The 14,725-nt window shown below is 47.7% G+C and overlaps 1 protein-coding gene across 1 annotated transcript in view; it reads left to right on the forward strand.

The window, feature by feature from the left end:
• The window catches only part of LOC115161491 (potassium voltage-gated channel subfamily H member 8-like), a 68,268-nt gene that overhangs the window by 20,159 nt on the left and 33,384 nt on the right, over positions 1-14,725 (forward strand). The window contains exons 4-7 of the mRNA XM_029712471.1: positions 562-817; positions 1,711-1,868; positions 2,133-2,337; positions 8,443-8,838. Coding sequence (XP_029568331.1) covers positions 562-817; positions 1,711-1,868; positions 2,133-2,337; positions 8,443-8,838 — 1,015 coding nt within the window. The remainder of the gene's footprint in view (positions 1-561; positions 818-1,710; positions 1,869-2,132; positions 2,338-8,442; positions 8,839-14,725) is intronic.

Raw genomic sequence — 14,725 nt, forward strand, 5'->3', positions numbered from 1 at the left:
ACAGCTAAGTGTCCAACCACATCTCAAGGAGTGCTACAATGACATTGAGTAAGCTTGCTTTGAGGACAATCCTGAACAACCCATAGATGTGGAATAGATTAACCTTGTAGCTCCAGACCAAGCCCATCCAACCCACAGTGTCTTCAGTCCAAACCCAGGGTCAAGTTCACAGGATTTACAATGATAGTCCTGTTGCTGAGTTTTCATTCCAGGATTAAACAGAGTTTTCTGAAATACACCAATAAATAATGTTTACTGAAGGGTACAGATGGGATGAAGGTTGACTGAACAGGTTCTGACTGACTGAGCTGAGCAGGTTCTCCTTGACTTTGGTGAAAATAGCCGTGCGTTCGTATTTCGGTTCATTTAGACATGCAGTCGTTTTCAAAAGAACGACTCCTTTCTATTCTGTTGCATATAACTAGAACTAACCAGAACCTAGAGTTTTTCCTGCTTAGGTCATGTTGTCATGAAAAACTCCAGACCTGAAGTATGTTGTGTAACTAGTACCGTATGTAAGTCCAGTTCTTGACGTGCCTATCTTCCTCCTCACCACTCCAGAACATGTTTGGGGACAAGCCGCCCATCCCAGAGTACAAGGTGGCAGCCATTCAGAAGTCCCGATTCATCCTGCTCCACTACGGGACCTTCAAGGCAGGCTGGGATTGGCTAATCCTGCTGGCTACCTTCTATGTGGCCGTCACGGTGCCCTATAATGTGTGTTTCACTGTGGTGGGGGGGCGGGACGAAGGGAGCTCCGCCCCCCGCAGCCCCCCCAGTGTGAGTGACATCCTAGTGGAGATCCTCTTCATGCTAGGTAAGGAGACAAGGAATAGAGTTTAAAGTTATTCTCACATTATGGTAACAATAATCTAACATTATTTTGACGTTCTAATAATATCTAACATTTTCAATTGCATCTATAAGTCTAGCATTATAACATTATTCCAACACTATTTGAAATCAAATAAAAATCAAAACAAAGGTTATTTGTGGTATACACAGATTAGCAGATGTTAAGGCAGATGCAGCGACTGCTCATCCCTATTTAAAGACTTTATGATTACCTTCCTCTACACAAATACATTAACACACTGTGTGTACTCAAGCCTCCACAGACTCCCCTTGACATTCATTGAGTTGACGTGTGCCTTAATTTCATCCAACACTAATTCTATTGCCTACAGGTACTTAGTACATTCATTGTGGGAGAATACATACAGTCATCTTATTAAATTAAAGTTAATGGTAATGAACACTTATTTGTTCAGCATTTTATTACCGGCCCATGTGGAACACTCTGTTCATCGTCTCTCTCTCTCTCTCTCTCTCTCTCTCTCCTTAGCAGACAGATGGGCATCATAAAAGTTCACTAACTGCAGTGTTAACAATATATCTCTAGTCAAATTATATATGAACCACATGCAATACACCATTTCTCTCAATTGTTTTTAACAAATAAAAAGCCTACGTGAATACATTCTATCCATTTGCAGCCATGTAATTATACAAACCATCTATGGACCATTTCACTTAATTGACCCTTTTAATATAAAAGCCACGTGAGTCAATAAAGCCACGATATCTATAGCAGTGAACTTATACAGTATGAACCATAAAAAATGTGCTATTTGTCTAAGCTATTCATGATTAATTTGTTAATAAGAAATGAATTGTAAATGAATCCTATGTATTCTTGTCGTTGTGCAGATATTGCATTGAACTTTCGGACGACCTTTGTGAGCACGTCGGGCCAGGTGGTGTACGATGCCCGCTCCATATGTGTGCACTACGTCACCACCTGGCTGTTTGTTGACCTCATCGCTGCCTTGCCCTTTGACCTGCTCTATGCCTTTAACGTCAGCGTGGTGAGTGGGTGTCAGGGTGTGTGTGGGACTGTGGATATTGAAAAGTAATAGATTTTGGCTTTGGTTGGTCTAGTGGTTGTATGGGGATGTATGGGCCAGTCGGTTCCGTTGAGAACTATAACCAAGTAGCTCTGCGAGATACAGCTGCAGAAGAACTTGCACCTATGATGTCACTTTTCATCAAACAATCTTTTCCACAGAGATCCAACAGTACTTTACCTTCAGAACCGTGATATGTGTGTCTGTATCTATGTGTTTCTACAGTACTTTGGGGTCCACCTGCTGAAGACAGTGCGGTTGCTGCGTCTGCTGAGGCTGCTACAGAAGCTGGAGCGTTACTCCCAGTACAGTGCTGTAGTCCTCACCCTGCTCATGTCCATGTTCGCCCTGCTGGCCCACTGGATGGCCTGCGTCTGGTACTTCATCGGACGCAGAGAGATCGAAAACAGCCCCAACTCCTGGGATATCGGTCAGTACACCTGGATGTCTGCATTGCACATTGAGATTGTCATCTGTTTTGTCAAGGGAGCCTTAGCCAAGATGCAGCATCACAGGCATCCAGTTGTATAATATATCTAATGATATAATATTAATTAATAAAATAACAAACATGGGTCCTACTAGACCTTCTGTACAATGACTGTAATCATGATTTAATTCAATTCAGGACTTCTAACGCGTCTGGCTGTTGCAAAAGGATGTGTCTAATCGTTTTAGCCTAAGATTTGATCAAGAAACAGCAGTTATGCTGTCATGGAGGACGAGTCTCCTTTATAGTATTCATGATAAATTCAAGAGATGATTTTAATAAGGCAAAATCTCGTTGATATTCTACGTGCATCACTAAATGGAAAACTGCATCTTAAAATCCTCTGGGTTGGCAGAAAAAGAAACACACGGCTTGAATGACGAACACACACCCACGCATGCATGCGCACACACACACACACACACACAAATACAAACACACTCTGTCTTAGTCAGAGAGTGAACTGTAATCTGTTTTGACTTTATGAACTGTAGCAGATATGGCAGTGTGCGACTGGCCGGGTCCAGACCATGTCCTCTCTGCCAGCTCTACTGCCTTAGGGGCCCCAGGAAAATGACTTTGGTTCCAACCCCTGCCTGAGACACAGTAACTGACTGATCAATACACCTTAGTGGTCAGTCACTTTATGGAGCCGCCACTGGAATAAAGAGCATCATTAACATTAGTCATTATGGACCTGTCTGGACCTGTCCATAGTCTGACCCACAGCCTAATATTACATGGCTCAGAAGTCGATATTTATAGTGTCTCAGAGTAGAAGTGCTGACCTAGGTTCAGTTTTTCATTTAGATCATGATGAATAAGATGGGGGATCTGATCCTAGAGCAGCACCCTTACTCTGAGACACTGATCCCCAGAAAGGATACTGACAGTATCTTTATGTCCTGGACCAGTACCAAAGCACCAATATACAGTGCATTCGGAAAGTATTCAGACCCATTGACTTTTTCCACATTTTGTTACGTTACCGCCTTATTCTAAAATGTATTACATTGTTTTTTCCCCTCATCAATCTACACACAATACCCCATAATGACAAAGCAAAAACAGGATTAGACATTTTTTTATAATATTTTTTTACACTTTTTTTATCACATTTCCATAAGTATTCAGACCCTTTACTCAGTACTTTGTTGAAGTATCTTTGGCAGCGATTACAGCCTTGAGTCTTCTTGGGTATGACGTTACAAGCTTGGCACACCTGTATTTGGGGAGTTTCTCCCATTCTTCTCTGCAGATCCTCTCAAGCTCTGTCAGGTTGGATGGGGAGCGTTGCTGCACAGCTATTTTCAGGTCTCTCCAGAGATGTTAGATCGGGTTCAAGTCCGGGCTCTGGCTGGGCCACTCAAGGACATTCAGGGACTTGTCCTGAAGCCACTCATGCGTTGTCTTGGCTGTTTACTTAGAGTCGTTGTCCTGTTGGAAGGTGAACCTTCGCCCCAGTCTGAGGTCCTGAGCTCTCTGGAGCAGGTTTTCATGAAGGATCTCTCTGTACTTTGCTCCGTTCATCTTTGCCTCGATCCTGACTATTCTCCCAGTCCCTGCCGCTGAAAAACATCCCCACAGCATGATGCTGCCACCACCATGCTTCACTGTAGGGATGGTGCCAGGTTTCCTCCAGACGTGACGCTTGGCATTCAGGCCAATCTTGGTTTTATCAGACCAGAGAATCTTGTTTCTCATGGTCTGAGAATCTTTATTTTGGCAAACTGCAAGCGGGCTGTCAAAAGCCTTTTACTGAGGAGTTGCTTCCGTCTGGCCAGTCTACCATAAAGGCCTGATTGGTGGAGTGCTGCAGAGATGGTTGTCCTTCTGGAAGGTTCTCCCATCTCCACAGAGGAACTCTAGAGCTCTGTCCGAGTGACCATTGGGTTCTTGGTCACCTCCCTCAACTCCTTCTCCCCCGATTGCTCAGTTTGGCCGGGTGGCCAGCTCTAGGAAGAGTCTTGGTGGTTCCAAACTTCTTCCATTTAAGAATGATGGAGGCCACTGTGTTCTTGGGGACCTTCAATGCTGCAGAAATGTTTTGGTACCCTTCCCCAGATCTGTGTCTCAACTTAATCCTGTCTCGGAGCTCTGTGGACAATTCCTTCGACCTCATGGCTTGGGTTTTGCTCTGACATGCACTGTCAACTGTGGGACCTTATATAGACAGGTGTGTGCCTTTCCAAGCATGTCCAGTCAATTGCATTTACCACAGGTGGACTCCAATCAAGTTGTAGAAACATCTCAAGGATGATCATTGGAAACAGGATGCACCTGACCTCAATTTTGAGTCTCATAGCAAAGGGTCTGAATACATATGTAAATAAGGTATTTCTGTTTTTAATTTTAATACATTTGCAAACATTTCTAGAAACCTGTTTTCGCTTTGTCATTATGCTGTATTATGTGTAGATTGCAGATATTCTTCATTTAATTCATTTTAGAATAAGGCTGTAACGTAACAAAATGTGGAAAAGTCAATGGGTCCGAATACTTTCCGAAGGCACTGTACCCCAGGGTGTTCCAGCCAGGCCTGCTGCATATCTTTAGCCCAGCCCCAGGACTCAAGCGCCATGAACCCAACTTTCAGAGACTGTCATTGGTTTTACAGGCATTTCCTGGTTGCTCATGCTTATTCAAGGATTAAATGGTGGGTCAGTTTGTATTCTGAAGTTTAGGATTTGATTTTGAGGGTACCCACAGCCATTCCTGACCGTTTGCAATTTTCTGTAAGTTGATTGAGCCTGTACTATTCAAAGCTTGATTGGCGGGTAAGTTGGTAAGTTTTGGGAGTTGATTTTGGTGGTAGCCATAGCCATTCTTGAGCTGTAAGATTTAGTTGGTTTAGAATAAGGGATAGGGGTGCCTTTCAAACACTCATGCAAGGTCAGACTTATCTTTCATTAATTAGGATGATTACAGTTGATTGGCTAGGCAGAGGTTTGGCTTGTCCCAGCTCAGTATAAAAACGAGTTGGACCAGTTTCATATTATACTGTAGTGATATGAGATTGATACTTTTATTTGAGACAAAAGTATTTCTTTAAGTGGGAGACTGTCAAACATGAATTGTCTTTCAAGAGCCTTACATAGCCATCAGCATTGCCAAACCATTCCATGAAAGCACCAAATGTAATAGCATATTTTCAATTTCCTATACAGACACACAGAAACCCTCACATCTTATAAGCCTGTTTTCTTTCATCTGTTATTATTATAGGTCAGCAGTATTTATAGACCGGCTGTCAAGTGTCAGTGTGTAGCGGGTCGGACGAAGTCAGGCGCAGGACACAGAACTGAGTAAAAATGTAACTTTACTCGAAATAAACCAACAAGATATTCCACACTGGGAAACACACCAGCTCACAGAAATACTGACCACTTCACAACGAACAAACACGCACAAAAACCATGGGGAAACAGAGGGTTAAATAATGAACATGTAATTGGGGAATTGAAACCAGGTGTGTAAAACAAAGACAAAACAAATGGAAAATGAAAAGTGGATCGGCGATGGCTAGAAGGCCGGTGACGTCGAACGCCGAACGCCGCCCGAGCAAGGAGAGGGACCGACTACGGCGGAAGTCGTGACACCAGCTCTAGTAACATGACAAACACATCAACAGCAGCTCACAACAACAACAGCAACAACAACAACAAAGACATATCAACAGATATACCACAGGCGTGTGTTTGTGTTTGTGTGTTTGTGTGTGTCTGCAGGTACTGTAGGGCTGTACTGTGAACGGCTGCAGAACCTTTTGTCTGCATACATATCAATAATTCAAGTCCATGGGAGCAGCTCTTAGTCAGGGCTGATGCTCAGTTCTCTGCTCCCTGCATACACCCTTCTCCTCGATGCAACCACAGCCACAATGCACAATACTGTCTGATACTCAGTTCCCTGCTACCTTTCTGCTCCCTCCATCCTTCCTTACCGTACCCTTCTCCACACAGGCACAGGCACCCTGCTCCTCCATGCTAGCATAGCCACAATATATCTCTCTGCACCCTTCTCCTCTCCGCATCCACAGCCACAATACTGCCTGGCAAATGATTTTCAGCTCCCTGCACCCTGCCCTTCCTTACAAATGGCCAGCTATCCAGCAGACTACTGCAGAGCCCTGTAGTGGAGTGTCCACTGAGCTAGGCAATACACAGGCAATAGAGAGCAGAAGAGAGACAGGGAGAAGGAGGGGGCGGTAGAAGAAAGGGCTAGAGCGAGGCTGCCACATCAATTATAGTATTCTAGAGTTGTATAATGGAAAAGGGAAGAGCTATTGCTGGAAAGTAAACATTCTTGTGTTGAATGTGTTTGAAATCAGTGTGAGTGTGTGAGAGACCTTGGATCCTCACAATGTCTAAGAGGACAAAAAGAGCAATTACTAAGCAGATGAATGCAGCATCAAATGAGTCCTTGACTAGGGTATGACTTTGTCCCAAATGTCACCCTATTCCCTATATATTGCACTACTTTTGACCAGAGACATATGGGCCCTGGTCAAAAATAGTGCATTATATAGGGAATATGGCACCATTTGGGACACATCCTATATTGCAGACAGAGTATCTAGAGAGGGAGGGGGAGGGAGGGAGAGAGAGAGAGGGAGAGAACGTCTCTGGCGAGAACTTGACTAAAGGCTGATGTTAGAATCTTGAAAGGCACATTTTATTTAGTTCTCAGGGACACTAGATAGCGTTCAGGCTGTTTATTTAAATGGAATTTATGGGACTCAGTGTGATGTGCATGCACACGTGTGTGTGGTTTCTAACTTTGTCTCTGTCAGCACCTCATCTAGAATTCTCCTTTCTCTCCATCTGTCCTTTCACTCTTTCTCATCCCCCTCATTCTCTCTCTACCGGTTGTTTTGGATGCTGTGAAGACTGAACTCTCAGAGAGGTTGTTATCTTTTGAGTGTCACGTCAAAGATTCACAACTTCAGTAGAACAGTCTGTGCTTCTCCTGCTACGTCTATCAAAGACGTGGGCTGGGTGACTGACAGGCTGACAGACAGAGCTAGAGTGGAGTGCAGAATAACAGTATGTAACCTCTTGGGATACACCTGCAGATAGATCTTATACAGTTTCTTAGAGAGAGGAGAGTAAGCCTGCTAGCAGCCTTACATAGAGGTCTGGCCTGGAGTTCAGCACCATGGACAGCATCATGTCAGAGCAAAGCAGGACAGATACTGTATGTTAAATGGACAAAGGCAGGGAGACTGGAGGAGGCAGCTGAGAGAGAGGGTATATTCAGAACCTTGGACAAGGAAAGAGAAGAGGAGTTGTCAGAGAGTTAGTTTAGGACCACGGACAGCAAAGTATTTGTGTCTGGCTGTGCATGGGCAGAAAAGCTGACTGAGAAAGTTCTGCCAAGTTGTTACATAATTTGTTATGTTCGCACAGCCATATAAGCAATCCTATTCAAAAGACCCACCCCAGTGCACACTGCGGGTGCACAAACACATTGATAAACAAATGTATTCACACATACCGCTGCATACTGACACACACTCACACACACCTAACCAACACGTACACACACTACACACACGCTGGCACATAAATCAGAAAGATTATACTCAACATGTCCTAGAAATGCTAGCTTGCATAATGACAAGCTAATTAGGCAACAACTGAGGTGTAACATTCTTAATGATATTGGTTTATTCAGTTCACTGAGACTACCCAGAGACATTCATTAGTGGGCCTTGTTTATACACTGGGTCAGCTTCAGTGTGTGTGTGTGTGTGTGTGTGTGTGTGTGTGTGTGTGTGTGTGTGTGTGTGTGCACTGTGTACATTGGGCAGCCCAGTTCAACTACAAGGTTAAAGCTACAGCTTCTTCCCCCATGAGTGCGTTTACAGTATATGGATCGCTGACAGGCTGTCCACAATGTGTTATTCAGCTAGGTATCTGTATGTAACTTTCCTTTTGTATTTCTCCCCCTCCTTCTCTCTCTCCCCCTCTATCTCTCCCTCCCTTTCCTTCTCCCTCTCTTTGTCTCCCTCTCCCACTTCCCTCCCCCTCCCCCCTTTCTCAGGTTGGCTACACGAGTTGGGAAAGCGTCTGGGCACCCCTTACTTCCTGTCTCCCCTTGCTACTTTGGCTCCTGGTTTGCTGCACCCCGCCATTGTCAACGCCTTCCCGGCCAACAGTAGCCAATGGAACGTGTCCGGGTCGGAGCTGGCAGGGCAGGACTCGTGGAACTCCAGCCAGTGGAACGTCACAGGGACTGGGGTGGGGGTCTTGGCTGGTGGGGTGGGGGTCGGTGTGGGACAGGGTGGAGGGATGCTAGGTGGGGGTCCATCAGTGAGGAGCTCCTACGTGACGTCGCTGTACTTCGCTCTGAGCAGTCTGACCAGCGTGGGCTTCGGAAATGTCTCAGCCAACACCGACTCTGAGAAGATCTTCTCCATCTGCACCATGCTCATAGGAGGTGAGTCCCTGGAGATACAACAGGGACGTTATTGGTTGGTGAGAATGTCAGGTCTCAGTGGTATCAGGGGATAGGAAACCACCTTCTAATGATGTTTGCCTCCTCTGCTATCGCTCTCTGGTGTATACTGTTGATAAATATACACTAGATATACAAAAGTATGTGGACACCCCTTCAAATTAGTGGATTTGGCTATTTCAGCCACACCCGTTGCTGACACGTGTATAAAATCGAGCACACCTCCATGCATTCTTCATAGACAAACATTTGTAGTAGAAAGGCCTTACTGAAGAGCTCAGTGACTTCCAACGTGGCACCGTCATAGGATGTCACCTTTCCAACAAGTCAGTTCGTCAAATTTCTGCCCTGCTAGAGCTGCCCTGGTCAACTGTAAGTGCTGTTATTGTGAAGTGGAAATGTCTAGGAGCAACAACGGCTCAGCCGCGAAGTGGTAGACAAGCTCACAGAATGGGACTGCGGAGTGTTGAAGTGCGTAGCGCGTAATGATCGTCTGTCCCCGGTTGCAACACTCACTACCAAGTTCCGAACTGCCTCTGGAAGCAATGTCTGCACAATAACTGTTCGTAGGGAGCTTCATGAAATGGATTTCCATGGCCGAGCATCCGCACAAAAGCATAAGATCCCCATGCGCAATGCCAAGTGCCGGCTGGAGTGTTTTAAAGCTCGCCGCCATTGGACTCTGGAGCGATGAATCACACTTCACCATCTGGCAGTCAACGGAAGAATCTGGGTTTGGCGGATGCCAGGAGGACGCTACCTGCCCGAATGCATAGTGCCAACTGTAAAGTTTGGTGGAGGAGAAATAATGGTCTGGGGCTGTTTTTCATGGTTGGCTCTTTGTTCCAGTGAAGGGAAATCTTGACGCTACAGCATACAATGACATTCTAGACAATTCTGTGCTTCCAACTTTGTGGCAACAGTTTGGGGAGGCCCTTTCCTTTTTCAGGATAACAATGCCTCCATGCACAAAGCGAAATACAGAAATGGTTTGTCGAGATTGGTGTGGAAGAACTTGACTGGCCTGCACAGAGCCCTGACCTCAACTCCATCGAACACCTTTTGGATGAATTGGAAGGCTGACTGCAAGCCAGGCCTAAACACCCAACATCAGTGCCCGACCTCACTAATGCTCTTGTGGCTGAATGGAAGCAAGTCCCCGCAGCAATGTTCCAACATCTCGTGGAAAGCCTTCCCAGAAAAGTGGAGGCTGTTATATCATCAAAGAGGGGACCAACTACATATTGATGCCATTGTTTTGGAATGAGATGTTCATTGAGCAGGTGTCCACATACTTTTGATCATGTAGTGTACCAGAGATTCTAACGATATCAACAGAAGTGGCTCTTCAATAATGACAATGGCAAACTGTTATTGAGTAATTATGACATAAGTGAGAGGTATAACACAGACATCCCTCTATCCCTTTCTCCCTACTCCCTCCCTATCCCCCTCCCTAATCCCTTTCTCACTCCCTCCATCCCTTCCTCCCTCCCTCTTTACTTCCTTCCCTCCCTCCCCCTCTCCCTCCATCGAATTGAGCAGTATATGCCAGGGCCAAGGGCGTGTGTGTGCCCTCCCAGAGAGCCTTTCCTCTCAGCCTCTCGGCTTGGAGTGGCCTAAATATTCACTTAACTCATTAACTGGTGCCGGGCCCCTACTGAGACTTGACAGTAGCAGCAAGGATAGTGTTTGTCTTCTCCTCTGTTCAATTTGAATCTCCTCTTCTCTTGCCACTAGCGTCAAACACCCAGGTCTCCCAGCAGTAGGGCAGGTGTTCCTCTACAGTGCTTCAAGCTTCACTCTATATGATCTATCAAGGACTCAGAGAATGCAGCCTCAGTAGCGAACCATGTCTATTGGACCTTCAGTGGGGGGAAAAAATCATATTACGTCAAACTTCAAATAATCAAGACAAATAACAGAAACATCATTAGTTAGAACACACAACATTATAACTAGCTCTAATGCATATGCTGCTGCTACTGTCTATTATCTATCCTGTTGCCTAGTCACTTTACCCCTACCTACAGTTGAAGTTGGATGTTTACCTACACTTAAGTTGGAGTCATTAAAACCTCTTTTTCAACCACTCCACACATTTCTTGTTAACAAACTATAGTTTTGGCAAGTCGGTTAGGACATCTACTTTGTGCATGACACAAGTAATTTTTCCAACAATTGTTTACAGACAGATTATTTCACTTATAATTCACTGTATCACAATTCCAGTGGGTCAGAAGTTTACATAAAAAACAATTGTAGACCTCCACAAGTCTGGGTCATCCTTGGGAGCACATTCCAAACGCCTGAAGGTACCACGTTCATCTGTACAAACAATAGTACGCAAGTATAAACACCATGGGACCACTCAGCCGTAATACCGCTCAGGAAGGAGACGCGTTCTGTCTCCTAGAGATGAACGTACTTTGGTGAGAAAAGTGCAAATCAATCCCAGAACAACAGCAAAAGACCTTGTGAAGATGCTCGAGGAAACAGATACAAAAGTATCTATATCCACAGAAAAACGAGTCCTATATCGACTGTGGTGTACAGCAGGTCAGCCACCAGGGGGAGACTCGTCGAGGCCTGGTAACAAATGGAGTATACATCACGAGGCGGTGGCTCCATCTGCTGGACGTGCTAGGTCTCGACGGGCTCTCCGGACAGGACTAATTGGGGCTGATTGGGAGCTGGTGAGTAATCAAGGGCGGATTGCTCACCAGCTGGGCGAGGCCCATAAAGCTGCCAGAAGGGCAGCACACAGGGAGAGGACTTGGGGAAGTGAGGGGACTTCCATGTGGTTGGATACGGTTACCCGAGCTAAGCCGAGGGAGTTGAGTTTGTGTGCCCGACAGGATACAGGAAGACCCAGAGCCCAGGAGAAGGTATCCCGGAGAGGGTCTCATGGGGAGACCTGTTCTTTTCTTTTTGATTTATTATTTAATAAACACCCTTGAAAGCGAGCTAATCATACTCTGTCCGTGTCTGATCTATGTAAACGTCTTGACCAAACCCCCTGGTATGCCACAAGTGGTGGAGAATGCGGGCACTCTGATAACGTGGTCAGATCAGGGGTGACGTTTACACAGTATCAGCATGGATGAGTTGATAGCTCAGTTCGTCCGGGCCCTACAAGCACAACAGGCAGTTCAGGAACGAACGCTGGAGGAACAGAGACTACAAAACATCCGCCTCGTTGAGGAAGTCAGGAAGCTGCAAGGAGGAGCGTCTCCTGGATCACATCCCAACCAGTTTTTAATCAAGCTAACGGAAGATGATGTCCTCGAAACATACCTCTATACATTTGAACGGACAGCACTACGGGAAGGCCGCAGTGGGCAAGTCTGCTGGCCCCGTTCCTCCCTGGGAATGCCCAAAAGGCGTATTGGGACCTGAACGACGAACAGGCGGATAACTACGACGGACTCAAATGGGAGATACTCAGCCGCTACGGGTACAGCCTGGCCCATCGGGCTCAACGGTTCCACGACTGGAGGTTCGTACCCGACGCCTCCCCCCGAGCCCAGATGAGCGACGTACTGCGCGTCACCAGGGCATGGCTCCTCACCGACATATCCACCCTCTCCATCCTCGACAAAGTGGTCCTGGATCGCTTCTTACGGGCGCTACCTCATGACATGAAGAGGGCAGCGAGTTTATGCGCACCCCAGACCTTGGAGGGCCTCCTGGAAGCATTGGAGATGCAGAAGAACACTCAGGCACTGCTGAGTGGGAGCCGGGACGAGTCGGCGACCCGTCCGAAGGGACGGAAGGACAGCCCCACCGCAGTGTACCCCGAACCAACAGTCAGCAGGGCCAAAGGACCGCAAACCCGTGGAGAGACGGCGGGGGTAGGGCCGACCCGACACCGACGACCCCAGGTAGATGGCGGTGTTTTGAGTGTGGCACCCGGGGGCACATTGCCTGGAATTGCCCGGCTCGAGAGGAGTCGATGCCATCAGCTAGCCCCAGAGGCGAGGTGGGTCACGCAGTGAACTATGTCACCTCCTGTTGGGCGCACCACGAGTCAACTGCACCCATGGTCCCGGTGAAGGTTGACGGACACGACACGGAAGCGCTATAAGACTCCGGAAGCATGGTTACGCTTGCTGAACCAGGAGACCGAATGGGGTAGGGAGATGTCCATTTCCTGTGTTCATGGTGACACAAAATGGTATCCCACCATATGGACCAACATCGTGACGCCACAAGGGAGCTGTCAGATGATGCAGTACCAGAGCTGCCGGTACCTCTCCTAGTGGGACGGGATTGTCCGCTGTTCATGGCTCTATGGGGGCACGAGTTGAGGAAGAAAGTATGAGCCGGCTGAAGAAGAGAGCGGGGTCGACCCATCGCCTGTGCAGCCCGGAAGCCACTGGTTAACCAACCTGACTCTACGGGTCCGGAGTTGGAGGGGAAGCCGGAACCCGAACCCCCTGGGGAACCACTGGAAGAGGAGCCCAGCCTCCCCCTCCTCGATTTCGAGGGGCCAGTCAAGACCACCGTGGGGGGCCAACTGAGGGGACAATTCGGGACGGCCCAGTGGGAGGATCCGAATTTGAAAGCTGCCGCCGCCCAAGTGATAGCGGTGGATGGACAGCTACTTCCGGGGATGAGTGACTGGCGATACCCCTATTTCCAAATTAAGAATAACCTTTTGTATCAGGTGTCGCGCCAACAAGGGGAACTTCGAGAGGTATTGTTGCTGCCCCGACGGTACGTAGGAACCGTTCTTCAGCTGGCCCACACCCACCTGTTGGGGTCGCACCTGGGAATGGAGAAGACCCGGGAACGGATCGCCACCTGGTTCCACTGGCCCGGGATGAGGAGGACCGTGGAAGACTACTGTCGCAGCTGCCCGGAATGTCAATTCACTGCCCCGAAAGCACACTTCCGAAACCCTCTGGTCCCCCTGCCAATAATCGGGGTGCCCTTTGAATGCATCGCCATGGACATAGTGGGACCCCTGGTAAAGACTGCACGAGGACACAGGTACATCTTGGTAATAGTGGACTATGCCACCCGGTATCCCGAGGCTATTCTCCTACGGGCGGCGGTGTCCAAGGGAAACGCCAGGGAGATGTTCCACCACTTTAGCCGGGTAGACATCCCGAACGAGATCCTGACAGACCAAGGTACGGAGTGTATGTCCCGCCTTATGAAAGAGTTGTGTGCCCTCCTGCAGATCAAGCAGATCCGGACCTCCGTTTTTCACCCGCAGATGGATGTGCTCGTCAAGTGCTTTAATAAAACGCTCAAACAGATGCTGCGGAAGGTCATCGAGCAGGATGGGAAGAACTGGGACCCGCTACTACCCCACCTAATGTTCTCAATCTGAGAAGTACCCCAATCCTCCCCTAAGTTTTCCCCGTTCGAACTCCTCTATGGGAGGAGGCCACGCGGCCTACTGGACCTCGCCAAGGAGGTGTGGGAAGCCCAACCGTCCCCCCCTTACACAGCGTGGTAGAGCACGTGGAGACGATGCGGGAGTGGATGACAGCAATATGGCCAGTCTTGAGGGAACATATGGAGAAGGCCCAACGCGCCCAAGCCCAGGTTTACAATCGGGGAGCCCAGCCCCGAGAATTCCAGGTGGGAGACAGCGTGTTGGTCTTGATCCCCATGGCCGAAAGTAAGTTCCTGGCAACATGGCACGGACCATACGAGGTGATCGAGAAGCTGGGACCTGTCAATTACCGTGTACGGCAACCGGGGAGACGGAAACCCCAACAGAACCTGTTGAAGAAGTGGCACAAGAGGACAGCCTTGGCCGTGTTATGGTCGGGACCCAGGACGCCAACGGTACCAGTGGAGGTCCTGAGCAATGAGGACCTCAACCCGGCCCAGAAGCAAGAGCTCAGGGAGC

The sequence above is a fragment of the Salmo trutta genome, chromosome 24 (genome assembly GCF_901001165.1).
Source record: "Salmo trutta chromosome 24, fSalTru1.1, whole genome shotgun sequence".
Taxonomy (NCBI): Eukaryota; Metazoa; Chordata; class Actinopteri; order Salmoniformes; family Salmonidae; genus Salmo; species Salmo trutta.